This window comes from Carassius auratus, chromosome 38, assembly GCF_003368295.1.
Source record: "Carassius auratus strain Wakin chromosome 38, ASM336829v1, whole genome shotgun sequence".
In the NCBI taxonomy this organism is placed as follows: Eukaryota; Metazoa; Chordata; class Actinopteri; order Cypriniformes; family Cyprinidae; genus Carassius; species Carassius auratus.
The window spans coordinates 3,236,417-3,251,404 of NC_039280.1; the positions used below are offsets into that span (position 1 = coordinate 3,236,417).

General features: G+C 35.8%; 2 protein-coding genes across 3 annotated transcripts in view; both read right to left on the reverse strand.

Moving 5' to 3' along the window:
- LOC113056672 (transmembrane protein 87A-like) lies at positions 1–8,815 on the reverse strand. The gene is made up of 20 exons (XM_026223468.1): positions 8,589–8,815; positions 7,653–7,713; positions 7,032–7,123; positions 6,806–6,940; positions 6,096–6,152; positions 5,949–6,002; positions 5,760–5,853; positions 5,614–5,675; positions 5,199–5,382; positions 4,716–4,815; positions 4,118–4,211; positions 3,443–3,514; positions 2,325–2,433; positions 2,185–2,243; positions 2,002–2,105; positions 1,848–1,921; positions 1,669–1,739; positions 1,396–1,448; positions 1,245–1,275; positions 1–751 (listed from the first exon to the last, which is right to left on the reverse strand). The coding sequence occupies exons 1-20, from the start codon at positions 8,724–8,726 to the stop codon at positions 710–712; spliced, it is 1,686 nt and encodes a 561-aa protein (XP_026079253.1). The 5' UTR covers positions 8,727–8,815; the 3' UTR covers positions 1–709.
- Positions 8,816–9,482: 667 nt separating this feature from the next.
- Positions 9,483–14,988, reverse strand: part of LOC113056673 (tyrosine-protein kinase Mer-like) — a 29,214-nt gene continuing 23,708 nt past the window's right edge. For both annotated transcript variants that reach the window (XM_026223470.1, XM_026223469.1), the window contains exons 13-19: positions 14,943–14,988; positions 13,876–13,968; positions 13,639–13,757; positions 13,442–13,551; positions 12,932–13,091; positions 12,644–12,780; positions 9,483–11,753 (exon numbers count right to left, since the gene is read on the reverse strand). The exon at positions 14,943–14,988 is cut by the window's right edge and continues 35 nt beyond it. In XM_026223470.1, the coding sequence (XP_026079255.1) occupies positions 11,312–11,753; positions 12,644–12,780; positions 12,932–13,091; positions 13,442–13,551; positions 13,639–13,757; positions 13,876–13,968; positions 14,943–14,988 (1,107 nt within the window). In that variant the 3' untranslated portion in view covers positions 9,483–11,311. The remainder of the gene's footprint in view (positions 11,754–12,643; positions 12,781–12,931; positions 13,092–13,441; positions 13,552–13,638; positions 13,758–13,875; positions 13,969–14,942) is intronic.

Consider the following 14,988-nt stretch of genomic DNA (forward strand, 5'->3'; position numbering starts at 1 on the left):
AAGGTGACTAAATAACAATTTTATTTTATTTAATTTTGAGGTGAATTCTCCTTTTAAGTGAGAAAAGTTAAGGTGGGCTCTCTACAAAACAAAACAACTTTACAATTAATCAGAATATATTATGAATCATTCTGCCCATTTCAACAAACAGACATTCTCCTATTCACATCATGTGCTGAAAACATAGAAAAAACCTCTGAAATAACACTTTATATTACAGCCAAAGACTAATTTACAGAAACGGAGAACACGTTTTGGTCAAATTGAAGTTCAATGTTTTTCAGGATGGAGTAACACACACACACACACACACACACACACACTAAGAATGGTTTCACCGATTTGAATACTCGCTCACAATTCTGACAGGTTTGTCCTCACAAAAGTTTATAAACAGATCTCTTTATGCAGATTGATGATGATGATGACGTTTAAGTCTTCTGGACGTTTGAACAGTTCAGGAAAAAAAGAAGAAGAGAGGTAACACCTCAACAAAGTTCAGGAAGCATTGAGTCTAGATCAGCTAGGATGCGTCCACCTCTTCAGCACGATTCCTTCAATTTACCCAAAAGCCGCCAACCATCCGGACCAAAGGAAGGAAGCAGTCTGAGTCTGTGACTCTCTCCGGTGAGGGTCAGATGGCGTTACAGCAGCTGCAAGGTTTTGTGCATCTCTGGAGGTCTGCTTCATCCACAGCGCTTTCTTAAACTCACTCCATCTTAGACATCTCATACTTGGTGGTCATGATCTCCTGTGTGAGAAACCGGCCTTAATTAACTCACTTATTCATGACGGCTGATGCAAACAACGGAAACTAGACAATGTTATGTTAGTGCACGAGGTAATGCAGTGATGATTTTATTAAGATTTTGAATTATTTTCAATTTATCTATTTTCCATGTTAATTTTCATGTGTTATGTTGCTGTTTTTTTTTTGTTGGTATTTCTAGAGTTTTGTTGTTATTTATTTATTTTAGTTAACCCAAAAACAAAAACTGAAAATGTTGATTTTTGGTGATTAAAATAAAATATGTGCATTGGCAAATAGCTGAAATAAAATAAGGTCTATTACGTATTTTAGGGTAACAATTATTTTATTTAAAGTAATGAAACAGTATCCCCAATGTATACCATGCATTTCAGAAGAAAACGTAAACAAAAAAACAAAAACAAAAACAGACTAAAACTAAAAACTTAAATTAACAGTAAAAGCTAAATTAAGATAGAAATAAAGTTTTGCATACCTCGTCTGAGTCGAGAAGAACAGGAAGAGCTCTGAAAATAAAAGCGAATAATTGTGTGAATAATTACAAATTGACATGGGAAGCTTTTTGTTGCTAACAGCAGAGGGAGTGTGTGTGTGTGTGTGTTTTTATCAAACAGAAGACGACCTACACATCAGACAGAGAGGTAGGAATATTCTCCTCCACCCACTTCAAATCTTCATCCTGAAACAATCAAATATCAGATTTATTTTTAATAGGACATTTATGGTTTTATTTATTGAGGATTCTCAACTGAATAAAAAGTTCAGAAGAACATAACTTTTTATCATTATAGGTGTTTTTATGGCCACTTCTAATCAATCTATTTGTAATCGTACAGCATAAAATGATTCCTTAAAAAACTACTTTAAATATTATTAAAATAAAACAAATGAACACTGACCTGATTGGCTGCTGCAGGCTTCACCGTTCCATTGGTTTCTGTCTTAGCCGCCCTCAACTTTATCCCATCAGCTGATGATGAACAGGTGCATATTAATTAACCCACACTTTTGTGCAATAACACAGACCTACAGTGAAAACCTCAAGACATACAGACACACACACAAAAAAATGACTGACCGATGTTTGCAGACACCAGGAACTCTTCAATCTCCTCATCGTCTGAGTCATCAATAAGCGGTGTGTACGCATACCTAGACACAGAGCACATGCATGCGGTCAGGACGCTGCTTTAGAGGATACAGAGCAAGACGGCTGACTAGGACATGCTTGCCTTTGATTGTTAGCAGACGGCCGCCACAGAAACATGATGACCAGCAGTATGCTGGAGAAGAGGAACCTCCAGAAAGCATCATCCACCCACAGCTCCATCCAGTCCTGTGAAGAAACACACAGGAACCAGTTTGAAATCATTTGGTTCTGCTTCGATCGGAGCAGAGAGAGTTCAGATACTCACCGCCTGACAGTCTGCTAACCGGAACTTCTTCGTCGTCCAAACCATGAAAATAATGGAGGCTGAAACACGGTAGATATCGGTCACCTCGACTGGGTTTAACCGTTTCACAGTATTCAGCCACATTTCCTGCTTTTACTCACCGAGAACAGCAAAGATGAGCGTGTTGGTGAAGTGTCTGTACAAAGACAGCTTCACTGGGTTTCTTCTGAGTTTCAGAGTCTTAATGGTTTGTGCCAGACTGACAAATATGTGAGATATAGTCAAGGAATCGAGACTTACAGGACCATAAGTCTAGAAATATAACAAGTTTACATAACCTAATAATTCCTATGTAGCATGCTGTCAATTACCACAGACAGAATCTTATATTATTCACAATTATTGTTGAAAATATGCAACTACTACATGGTTTCTACTATTATATTTATTATAATATGACATGCATATTATCTATAATGTAGTTAAATATTATATATAATATTAAAATTTTATGTTTGGCCATGCAGTGAAGTTGTGTTGATTTACTTGTATTTATATTTATAAAGCTTATGATAAAGTTTATTTATAAAGATTAGGGTTTTCACCAGGGCTTCATTTATTTGATGAAAAATACAGTAAAAATATTAATATTCCGAAATATTACTATGATATTTGAAATGATAATTTTTTTTATTTTTTAACATATTTCAAATAGGATATTTTTTCCTGTGATCATAGCTGTATTTTCAGCATCATTCCAGTCTTCAGTGTCACATGATCTTCAGAAATCATTCTAATATGATGATTCGCTGCTCAAGAAACATTTCTGATTATTATCAGTGCTAGAAACAACTGTGCCGCTTCATAATTTTATGAAAAATGTGGTTTTAATCAGGTTTAATTTAATTTGAAATAGAAATTTACCAATTTAAATGTCTTTACTGTCACTTTGGATAAATTTAATGCATCCCTGCTGAATAAAAATGTATATTTATATTTAATAGCATATTTGTAGTGATAACTTGCACCATCTTTCACTGGATATTTACAGTGAACGCATTCTGAAACGTCTATGTTAATAAACAACATTGCACATAGGCATAGATATAATGCTGAAAATGATCAATATTTTTTTGCAGCATCATGCTTAGTAAGAAAGTCTTCAGGTCTAAAAGCCAAATAAGAAAATAAAACAAGAGCTCCATAAATAAGGCATCATGCAGGAACAAAATAAACTATGCAGGGGCAAAGACACACACACAGCGTCCCAAAAGGATATCCACCAGCACAGAGAGGAGTCAAGCAGAGCCAGGGGAATGTTGGCTAGCAGGGTCAGGTCAGAGTCTTTAGCCTGAGAGAGAGATGCACAGAGGCGGGAAAAATAAGGAATAGGGAACAGTAGGAACAGGTCCTTCACCACTACAACAACTGAAACACAAACCACAATCAAACTCAAAATTACACTAAAAGGAATAAGCACCTTTTAAATGTTTTTTAACTATATGGTTATAAACAGTTCACACAAAAATAAAAATTCTGGCAAGAACGATTAATGCTAGCAAGACTTGGACAAATATACACTGAATATCAATGGCTACTGTTTGGATACCAACATTCTTCAAAATAGGTTCAGAACGTGACTAAAAGATGACAGAATTATCCCTTCACAATCTGGTTGGTGTGGTATAAGTCTGTTAACTAAATGAAGCCAGGCTTGATAGGGCCATCAGAAGGATATGAACCAGAGAGCAGAAGAATCAAACACAGCTAGTATAACGTATGTGACGAGGGCTGGTCCATTATCTCGACCCTTACAGATCAACACCCATCACACTCATTACTGACAACAAACACGTTTAAATCACATAACTGATGCTTCTTTGACAAAACGGCTGCTTATAATATGCAACTGCTCAACAAAATGATTTAAAAAGAACCAGGATGTCAGCTTTACCCCAGTGATCCTCAGGACGCCCTCAATTGCAGCAAATATGAAGTAAAGCACACCCAGACCCACCACTCGGTGCATGACGGTGCCCAAACGCGGCCTGAGAAAACACAAAAACATCAGTGTCTCTAAAACCACTCAACGGTATAGTTCACCCAAACATAATAATTCATGATGCAAAAAAATTCTCTCCCCTATTGTCCTCTCACATCAAAATATTTAATAGTTAATTGTTTAGAAACATGTAAACTCTATCTTTTTTTTTTTGTTCTGGAGTAGGCAATATTACGGATTTGTATTTTAGATGAAAGCAATGGTTTGAAGTGACAGATTTCTTAACAAGATGTTAAATGATGGACTGGAGTGCTGTGGATTATTGTGATGTTGTTATCAGCTGTTTAGACTCATTCTGACGGCACCCATTGACTAAAGAGCATCCATTGCTGAGCAAATAATGCAATGCTACATTTCTTCAAATCAGATGAAGAAACAAACTCATCTACATCTTGGATGCATCACATTATCACCAATTTTTCTTTTTTTGGGGGGTGAACTATTCCTCTAATGATCCTGAACCCTGCTGATCGATGCTTTCATTACTCACTTGACAATGCCGTAGCCCAGACTGACGATGACGACGAGCAAACGGGCCAGAGTCCTCTTCAGAGCAGAGATGAGCTCAGCAAAGATCAGCAGACCCTGAGCTGGAGAGAAGACAGAGAGATTCAACTTTTAAACACATGGGAAAACATATATCACTCTTTTTAAAGAAAGATTCAATTTTGAGGCTTTAAAGAAGGGTTACATGTTAAATGACAAAATAACACATCTATCTAATGTTAAAAATGAAGAAAAAAGTTATTGGGACACTTTGTGTTTCAATCCAAAACCTCAAAATATTGTACTTTTTAACAAATAAATGCAGCCTATGCACTAAATTTACGAAAAGATTTTAGATTACACTGTTTGATCTAACTTTATATTCCATGACATTCAGACAGTTTCAAGTGTACAAAAATGAGTTAGGCCATCGTCTGTGAATTTAACAGTTGAAACTGAGGAATAAATAATATATTTTTTGACTAACATGCTGAGCCCACGTTGTTGGTGTTCTGATATTCAGCACAGAAGACGGCCTTCTCTATCATGCCCAAGAATATGACTCCAGCAATCCAGAACTGGATCCTCAGCAGGTCTTTCCAGTAGCAGGACGCCCAGACGAACCAGAGAAGAGCGTACAGGATGTACACCACACACATCACCATGTAGAACTAAGAAAAAGAGAGGGAGAAAAACATACCAATCATGCAAAGATATTAGAATAGAATTCAGGAATTGATCGGATTGTTGTCGGTTGTTAACTTATTATTTTATATAAGACATATAATAAATATACAATACGTTTATAAATGCAATATTCAATGAATGCACTCCTTTGAGTCCCTGTTGTGTTCTCCGGGTTTCCCATCATATAACGCTGATAGAGCATCTAAACTACTTACGATCATGAGAGGCCATTCGGTGACAGAGAGATAGCCGTGGGATCCCTTCATCACAACACTGACTGAAACACAGTTCAGATAAGATTCATAAGCCAGAAACAGCTACATATTCATATGATAAGAGCAGATAAGAGCATTAGGCCTACAGGTTAAATTCCAGTTGGCATCCTGTTTTGTTGAACTGGTCTGCACTACCAGCAGGTAAGGCCCGTCCCTCCAGGTCGTAGCAATCACATGTTCCTTTGCCAACAAAGAAATGATGTGCATTACTCAACAAACCCTCAATTTATTGCTGTCGCCAAAAACCCCATATATTCCATCTCATAATGTTTTACCATCGGTCCGTAGGAACCAGCCTCAGCAACAGAAGAACTGGTGAAACTCCCATCCTTTTGTCAAAACCAAAGAGAAATATATTGCTCTTTTTGAGTTGTTTGAAAACAAGCAGCTTTTGAAACCGGAACATTATTCAGCAGTTTTACCTCTAACTTGCCTTCCAACTGAATCAGGCTCGCGGTTTTTGGTTCTGCTTTTGATTTCTGCAAAAAACAACAACGATATAGACAACACTGAACAATTATGATGCAATTATGAAATCAAAATTAACATCAGTCAGTTGTCAGGAAGTTGATAAAGAGGCTGAAAACATCTCACTACACATCACATTTTAGTGATCTATAATTGTAAGCATTCATCAGGTTAGTATGTGTTGAATTATCTTTTATTGTTAATTTTTTTAACAGTCTGTGTGCACAACTGTTGCCAACATTGATAATTTCTAATAATGAATCAGCATATCAGAATGATTTCTTAAGGATCATGTGACGCTGAAGACTGGAGAAATGGCTTTGCATCAAAGAAATAATATTTTTTTGAAGGATATTGAAATAGAAAACATTATCTATATATATATACACATATACATACACACTCACACAATGCACACATACATATAAAACAAATACAAAACGACAAAAGCAGATAACAAAATGACTCAAATTAGAATGAAACCTGAAAGGCATAAAATTAAAAGCTTATTCAAAATATTAATAAATATGGTGGAATATAATCAAATATTAATAATGCTAAAAACACTGACCGTGGCTTATTTTTCTCAATAAAAGTGACAGAAATAGGTCAGGCTGAAAGTAAAACATACACTACTGACTGAAATCAAGCAGTGTGAACGTACATTGAGCATGGGGAACATGTGCATGTCGCTGCGGCAGGATATCTCCCTGTATTTGTGCCGAATAAACTCTCCCTGTCCCTGAGGGCTCGGGTCCAGACTGTTTCCTCGAATCTGTGGCGTCTTTTCATACATCTCCTGAGCGAGCAAATAAACAAATGTTAAACACACATGCATGAGTATCACATGCATGCTTTAAGGATTTCAGAAGCAAACGGCTGCCACTCACTTCAATATTGTTGTACTCATTGTGACAGGGGTAGAATTTTAGAAACCACTGAATGGAGAACCTCACTTCCTCCGGACAACCGAATGATGACACTGCAAGGAGAAACAAGATCCTTATTTCGCTAGACAATCAATACAGGACACGTGTTTATTAAAGGAGTAAGTAGATTTGCTGGAAATGTACCCATCCTCAGGTCATCCAAGATGTCAGGTTTGGAGAAATTTAGCATCACATCACTTGCTCACCCACTGATCCTCTGGAGTGAATGGGTGCCGTCAGAATAAGAGTCCAAACAGCTGATAAAAACATCACAATAACAACATTGCTTCCTTTTATGGACTCATATTTTGGCCAGAAGCAATGGTTTTAAGTTAAAACTTCTTGATGGACTGGAGAGATGTTTTTAGCAGCTGTTTGGCCTCTCATTCTGACGGCACCCATTCACTCCAGAGCATCCATTGGTGAGCAAGTGATGCAATGCTACATTTCTCAAAATCTGTTCTGATGAATCTATATCTTGGATGTCCTGAGGATGAGTAAATGTTGGATTTTTTTTTATTTTTATGGATTATTCCTTTAAGCTTTATCTTCAGTCTATGCAGAAATAACAACATTAGACACCTCTTAATCGAATATCAGTGTCCTTATACATGGCTTTCCTCAACAATAAAGGTCTTGATGTCTGCAAAAGAGAAGAAAACACATTGTCAAATTTTTCAACAGTTTTTCCAGTAGAAAGTGTTTCAGTAGTAAATTAAACATGTGTTTTGGGGTTGTCTTACAGTAGCACCCGATAGAAACCCCAGTGGAAAAAATAGACAGGCCTTTAAATATTTGATAAGACCCTGTCACAAATTTTACAGAGATCATATGGACAATCAAAGGTGACAACGTCACAGCTCAATGACAAACAAAATTAAATTCAACTGATTCCTTTATACTGAATACGGAGTAAAATCCTCATTTTGTATTTTAAACTGCAGTAACAGCTTACTTTTATTGCTATTATTAACAGTAAAAAATGTTCTTTGTTTTCTCAACACCATGCATCACATACAATTTACAAAAGAGATTTTACATACATACACATCTACTTTAGTTTCAATTAACTTAATAAATGGTGAAATAACTTTCCATATGTCATTCAGCATATTAAAACAAAAGAAAAAGTCGTCGTACTAAATGGTAAATGATTAAAAACATGGTTTAAAGAATTAAAAACTATATGTTAATCAAATGGGTAAAACCGGACTAAAAAATGTATAAAAAATAAAAGAGTTTTATGTTTTGTGGAGCTGCTGCAACATGCAGCAATGAGCTGGTCTTAATGCAAACACGGCATTTGGACAAAGTTTAACCGTGTTTTATCATTTTAATGACTCTGACAGCTGCCTCATAACGTGTCATTAATTTCTAGAGGTTGTCTTACTAATTACAACGTTAAAACATCACTTAATCCATAACTAAAGATGCACTGTTATCTAATGCTAGCTGTTAGCGCTTGGACTCGTCGCTCGTTTTCATCAACTTATAATCATAAACATCATCCACACTCACATTAAGGACTGTAATAGTCCACAGGCCCATCTCCGGAGCGGCAGTTACACCATTTAATGATAAAGTGATGAGGAGAAATGGGATAAAAAAGAGCAAAAGGCTGGTGCTCTGCATCCACCGGAGGCTGCTGTCGGCCATGTTTACTGTTCAGAGACGGTCGCGCGCACACACGCGCTCTCTCTCACGCGCGCACACACCTGACACGTCATGCCGTCAAAAAGCGGATGGTGCGCGTACAGTCGCAGGCAGACCCTAGCGTAAAGTAGCCTATGCATCACCATCAGCACGGTGAACACTAAATTTGGCCTTTAATATCAGTGTCTTACTACTTAATACAGATAGATTAGATATGTTAGTCTTTGTCATCTTTTTTTTAAAGCAATAAATGAATGCGCATGATTCTTCTGTAGACTATAACTCTTTCCATGTGCACAAAAAAAAAAAAAAAAAAAAATTAGATTAGCCCTAATAAAACAAATCAGACAAATCAAAATGCTTATTTTTTTTTATAAAAATTATTGTTCGGATAGCAGTACGTCATGATTTTTATTTTATCTTTAACACATAATGTACCTGAGAAAAAAAAGGTCAAATAGATGTTTATTAGATGTCTTTGAGATGTTTAATGATTTGATTCAGATCAGGACTTCGGAGCGCATATAGCCAATCTTTTCTGATTTCTTTTTTATTAAACCTTACAAAAGATTTCCCTGATAATGAGCTCCTATAAGACAGCAACTGCAAAATGACTCCTTTTCCAAAATGTTTGTTTAATCAAATATGTTATTTAAACATGCATTCAAATGTTTTATATTTAACTGCATGAAATAAATGATATTTATTGCTTACTAAACTTACAGTAAAAGGTATTGACACTGAAATCCAAAAGACAACTTTTCCAGGTAACAGCTTTTAATATTACATTTAAACATGAACAAATGGCTCATTCAGAGTATTACTAGATCAAGTTATCATTTCATATAACATTTATGGCAGCACTTTAAAACAAACTTTATTTTGTTAGCAGTATTTAATAAGATATTGTTCATAATGGCATTAATTGTACACTCTCGACCTCAAATGAATGCAGATATCGGTGTACCTCATTCAGAAGGTACAGTAATAAAAAATACTTCACGTTTAAAAAAAACTTTTGTAGATTTCTCTAAAGACTCAGTTTAACCTGCAAGTTAAATTGTAAAAATCACTATATATAAAAAACCTGTGCTTTATATTTACAAAATGTATATCTAATATACAAATTAGGTTCTGTGCAAAAACAAAGTTCACAAAAAAGCTTAAAGTCACAATGTACTGTAGCTTAATTTTACTCCTGAAGATAATAACATTATAAACTTAATCACTTCAGAAAAAACAGGACTTGTTTTCTAACATTTGGAGCATCACAGTTTTGCGCTCTGTACTTCAACATGCATTAAGACAAAAATAACACCAAGGTAAAGGGTCCACCGTGTTTCTGTGCAAATGTGAAATGCTGTATGAGGGCAAACATTTTTTACATTTAGCAAGAGATGAAATCAAGACATTTGTTGCCAGAGAGATTTGCATACATTACTGTTCAAATGTTTGGAGTTGGTATGAATTTGTAATTATTCTGAAATATGTCTTTGTCTAAAGCTGCATTTATTTGACCAAATTGACCACAGTTAAAACAGTAATACTGTAAAATGTTATTGCATTACATTAAATAAATATATCATTTGCTCAACAATGTATCCTCTGCAGTGAATGGGTGCCGTCAGAATTATAGTCCAAATATCACAATAATAATCCACAAGTAATTAAAGTATTTCATAAACGCATTGACTTGTCATTAACAAATCCAAAAAGATGTTTTTAACTTCAAAGCATTGCTTCTGGCTCAAATACGAATCCATAATCTTTCTCCAGTAAGAAAGCTGTCTGGTCTGAATCAGGAGAGAAATAGGCACAGATCAAGCAAAGTTTAAAAGCTAAAACAGCCCAAAACTAATCTAAACAAATATACCTCAATGATGGAATCGATTTTTACAAACATTTTTTAAACCTTTCTTAAGGCGTTGATGATGGGCTTGAGTGGTGTGGATTAATGAAATGTTTCTTTCAGCTGTTTGGACTCTCATTCTGACGGCACCCATTCACTGCAAAGCACCCATTTGTGATCAAGTGATGCAATGCTGAATTTCTCCAAATCTGTTCTGATGAAGAACAACAGTCATCTACATCTTGAATGGCATGAGGGTGGCCAAAATAAAATTTTTTGGGTGAACTGTTCCTTTAACTCAACCAATGGTGTAAGTTTGGCACTCTTGTCAATGATGGCCGATGGGTGTTCAAAAAAACAAAATCATTATTATAATACAGAGATTTCCGGTCCTTGATTCTGATTGGTTGAGACAAGTTCAAAGCTGTGTTTACATCTGTGTGTTGCTCTGCAAACACTTTGTTGGAACCACAACAGTTTCTGAGGAACTACGTTTTTGTTAATATTATTGCAATTTCTTTGCTCGATTTTATGTTGTTAAACCTTACTACGAATATGGAATAACCGGTTTATAAAAGCAATAAACCCATGGTTTACAGAGAGTTTATAACAGCTAAGGGGCATTGTTAGACACAGCTTCTTATGGGGGTTATTGCTTTATCAATTCAGTTTTTTGACAAAATATACTTCCGTTGGCTACCACAATAAAGTCAGTTACTGTATCTGATGCAACTTCCCATCAGAGCAAACGTGTGGTGTCACTGGATGTCTGCTGCATCGCTGGAGAGTCCCTGACCGTTTCTTCGCTGTCCTGTTCCACGAGTCTGTGATCCAACAGTGGCGTATCTACTGCGTTTCTCGCCGCATGATCCCCGGAGGAAATGACCACAACGTACCGGTCGTCCTCTGCGTCTGTGCTCTCATGAACGTCTGCTGTCACTACTGAAGTGTCTGTGGTTTGGCGACTACAGGAGGGTGAGGATGTGAGCACAGGGCCCTCGGCCGCCTCGCCGGGTATCTCCTCTTCTTCCTCGGCGAAGCTGGTGTTGATGTAGATAATGTCTCTTCGGCTGGAAACCGCGGGAAGCTTCTCCGACAGACTCTCCAGCTTCTTCCTAACCTGTGTGAAGTCGGGCCGGTCCACCGGATCAACGCTCCAGCAGCTGAACATGATTTCATACCTGAAACACAACACAATGAGATTCAGATTTACTGAAAAACATCAACACTGTAAAGCCTACTCCCCCATATTTAAATGCAAAGGCCTCGAACTTATCAACATGATCAAAACTTTGCTAAAACAAAAGCTGTTGCACACAGTTTACTGCATGCATTCTGTCATCTGATGGATCATTCAGAGTTTTTTTTTAGCTTTTAGTATTATTGTACAAAAGTCCACCCATCATTTTGTGGTTCATGTGTCTTTTTGCTGTCAAAGTAAACATACAAATAACTGTGATATTGCAAGTAATATTTCAAGAGTGAGACTTACTGGACTGAAGAACTTAGGTTTACTTGGAAATATTATTAAGATTTCACTGATTTACAACACAAGCATCAGAATTTCATCACTTTTTGATAATATCAGATATCAGCATCTGCACCAAGTAATGTGTTTTTGCTCAGTCTTTTTTCTACATATTTTCAATTTATGAGCCATAAATGCCTAATGCTCAACATAAAACACAAGCTATCTTTTTTTTTAATTCTGTCTATAATAAATATATTTTAATACTATACTAAATGTATATTTTATATGTCAGGCTTTACAGGGTTAATCTGTATCTTTTCCATGTTTTCTAGTATAGCTATAGTTAAACAAGATCAATTTATCTAAGAAGAAAAAATTGCATAAAATAGTATTTCCGTAAAATGTATCCTTCTGGTGGAGCAAGTAGTTATGTATTTGATAACAGTCAACCTTTTCCCGTCTTTAGAGTAATGTACTTCATGATTTTAAACAAAGCAAATAGGGTCGCTTTCGATTTGAACATCTTTGTACTGGATATGAGTTGTTCACATGCTGGACATTCATAGTCATTTTCAACACACAGTTTAAAAACAAACTCACAGTTCATCCAGACAGTCGCTCGGCTGTTTCAGCCGGTTTCCCTCGAGGAGATAGTCGTAAATCTCATGGTTTTGTACGCCGGGGTATGGGGTCATTCCTCGAGTGGCTATTTCCCACATGGTCACTCCAAAGGCCCACTAGAAGGGGAACAAGAGATGATAAATGAGAATATCACTGCTTTGACTGTATCTTTGATTAATAAATGCAACCTTCGATGAACATAAAGAGACTTGAATGAACTACAAAGTTACCGGATCAGTTGTAGATCCTGAAAAAAACCGTTCCTACCACATCACTTTTCACCGTGAAGACTCTGTCAGCGAGGCTTTCCAAAGCGATCCATTTGACAGGCATCTTGGCAATCCGGCCCTGTCTGTAATAGTCACCACTGTAGATTTTCTTTGACAGGCCAAAATCAGCAACACACACGCTCATATCATCACGCAACCTGCATGAAATCAAATGTGTGTTGCTTAAAAACAAACACAGAGACTCAACAGTTACAAGATACAATCATTTGTTAAACAAGGCCTTTCTGCTCACCAATGCCGCATTTATTTGATTAAAAATACAATAAAATTAAAAATAATGTGAAATAGTATTGCAAATTAAATTAACCTTTTCCTACATGGGTATATTTTGAAATGTAATTTATTCCTGTGATTCAAAGCTGAATTTCCAGCATCATTCCTCCAAGGCTTCAGCGTCACATGATCTTTCAGAAATCATTCTAATTTTAAAAATATCTTTATTTCTTGGTGCTTCCGTGATTAGAAGTGTCTAGTTCAGGACACGTACATGCAGTTGCGTGCTGCAAGGTCCCGATGAAGAAAGTTTCTGCCGCTGAGATACTCCATTCCCAGAGCGATGTCGATCATGAACTTCAGGAGCATCTGCGTAGGAAGATACTGGAAATACAACATACAACATCCTATTAGACCACCACAGTACTACTTTGTAGACAAAGGGTATCGTTGTTCCTTTGCGACTCTTACCACAGGCTCTTCACTGAGACGAGAGAGAAGCAGGAAGCTGTGCAGGTCTCCATACTTCATGAAGGGAAGCACAACCATCGGTTTGGGAAAGTGGCCTGAAACGACCTCTAAACAAACACCTGTGTGAACAAATCAACAGATGAACACTCATGGAAATGCCTTGACATCATTTGTTATGGATTTGAACACTATTTCAGATGTTTTTACTCCTAATGAGCATTCAGTCATGTTTCTTACCCAACAGCCTGATTACGTTCGGATGGTGGAAATCCTTCATGCAAGCCGCTTCATTCAGAAACTCTTCGATCTCTCTCTGGGAGAAGTTATCCACTGGAAGAGGCAGAGATCAAGGATTTAGTTCAGATATCTTTTATGATATTCTCTTTTGGCCTATCTAGTTATCCAGATTTAAGTTTAGCGCCTTTGCAGACCCTTGTCAAGATCAGGTAGCTCTCAGATTAGTTAATCATGCTACTTAAGCAAGTGTTGAAGCTAATATATTAAAATTAAATCAGCTCTAAGAATAAAACAAAATACTAAAATTGTGTTTTTATCGATATCCAGAGTAAAAATGTTCCACCACTGAGTCATGAATGACTGAGTCATTTTTTTTGCATTAGATGTTGATTTGATTTTAAGGAACACTCACAATTGGTTATTGTCTGTATGTAGCCCCGCCCCTTTTTAGCACGGTGTTTGTTGTCATAGAAATATACAGAGCTACCGCAAAAATAAAAGTCCAAAGACAATATTCTAAAAATGTTGCGCTTGTTTTGGTGGACAACAGGGTCAATAGTGAGAAATAATTTTTATGAATATATTTAAATGTATTTATTTACTTCTTTTTAAATTAATACAATTTTCTCATAAGTAAAAAAATGTAAATCAACCTAAAAAAAATTTTTGAATCAATTCTGGGTGCAAATATGGTTATAACAAATATTGTAATGAATTATGACGTTCAAAAATAAAATAAGACACGAATAATAATAATAATAATAATAATAAAATCTATATATATAAAAATATTTTTTTCTAAATAATATGATAGAAAATGTGAAACCTAAATATTTTAAATAATAATAATAATGACATTAATAATGATAATATTATATGTAAAACCTTTTTAAAAATAATGTCAAATAAAAAATACTTAAAATTCTTAAAATAGAAATATTTTGAAAACAACAATGACAATAATAATAATAAAAATAAATGTAATAAAAAACGTTTTAAATAAAATACTTACTAGATGTAAAAAATAAAATAATTTTGCATTTTTGAAACCCACAAAATGAACTCACATTTCATGGTCTTGACAGCAACTTTTTCTGAGGATCCGTCAGGTTT

Coding starts and splice junctions, on each gene's coding strand:
- LOC113056672 (XM_026223468.1), bottom strand. CDS start 8,726: ATGGCCGACAGCAGCCTCCGGTGGATGCAGAGCACCAGCCTTTTGCTC. Junction 6,941..7,031: donor ATGAGTACAACAATATTGAA/GTGAGTGGCAGC, acceptor TTGCTCGCTCAG/GAGATGTATGAAAAGACGCC. Junction 5,383..5,613: donor CCGAATGGCCTCTCATGATC/GTAAGTAGTTTA, acceptor TCTTTTTCTTAG/TTCTACATGGTGATGTGTGT.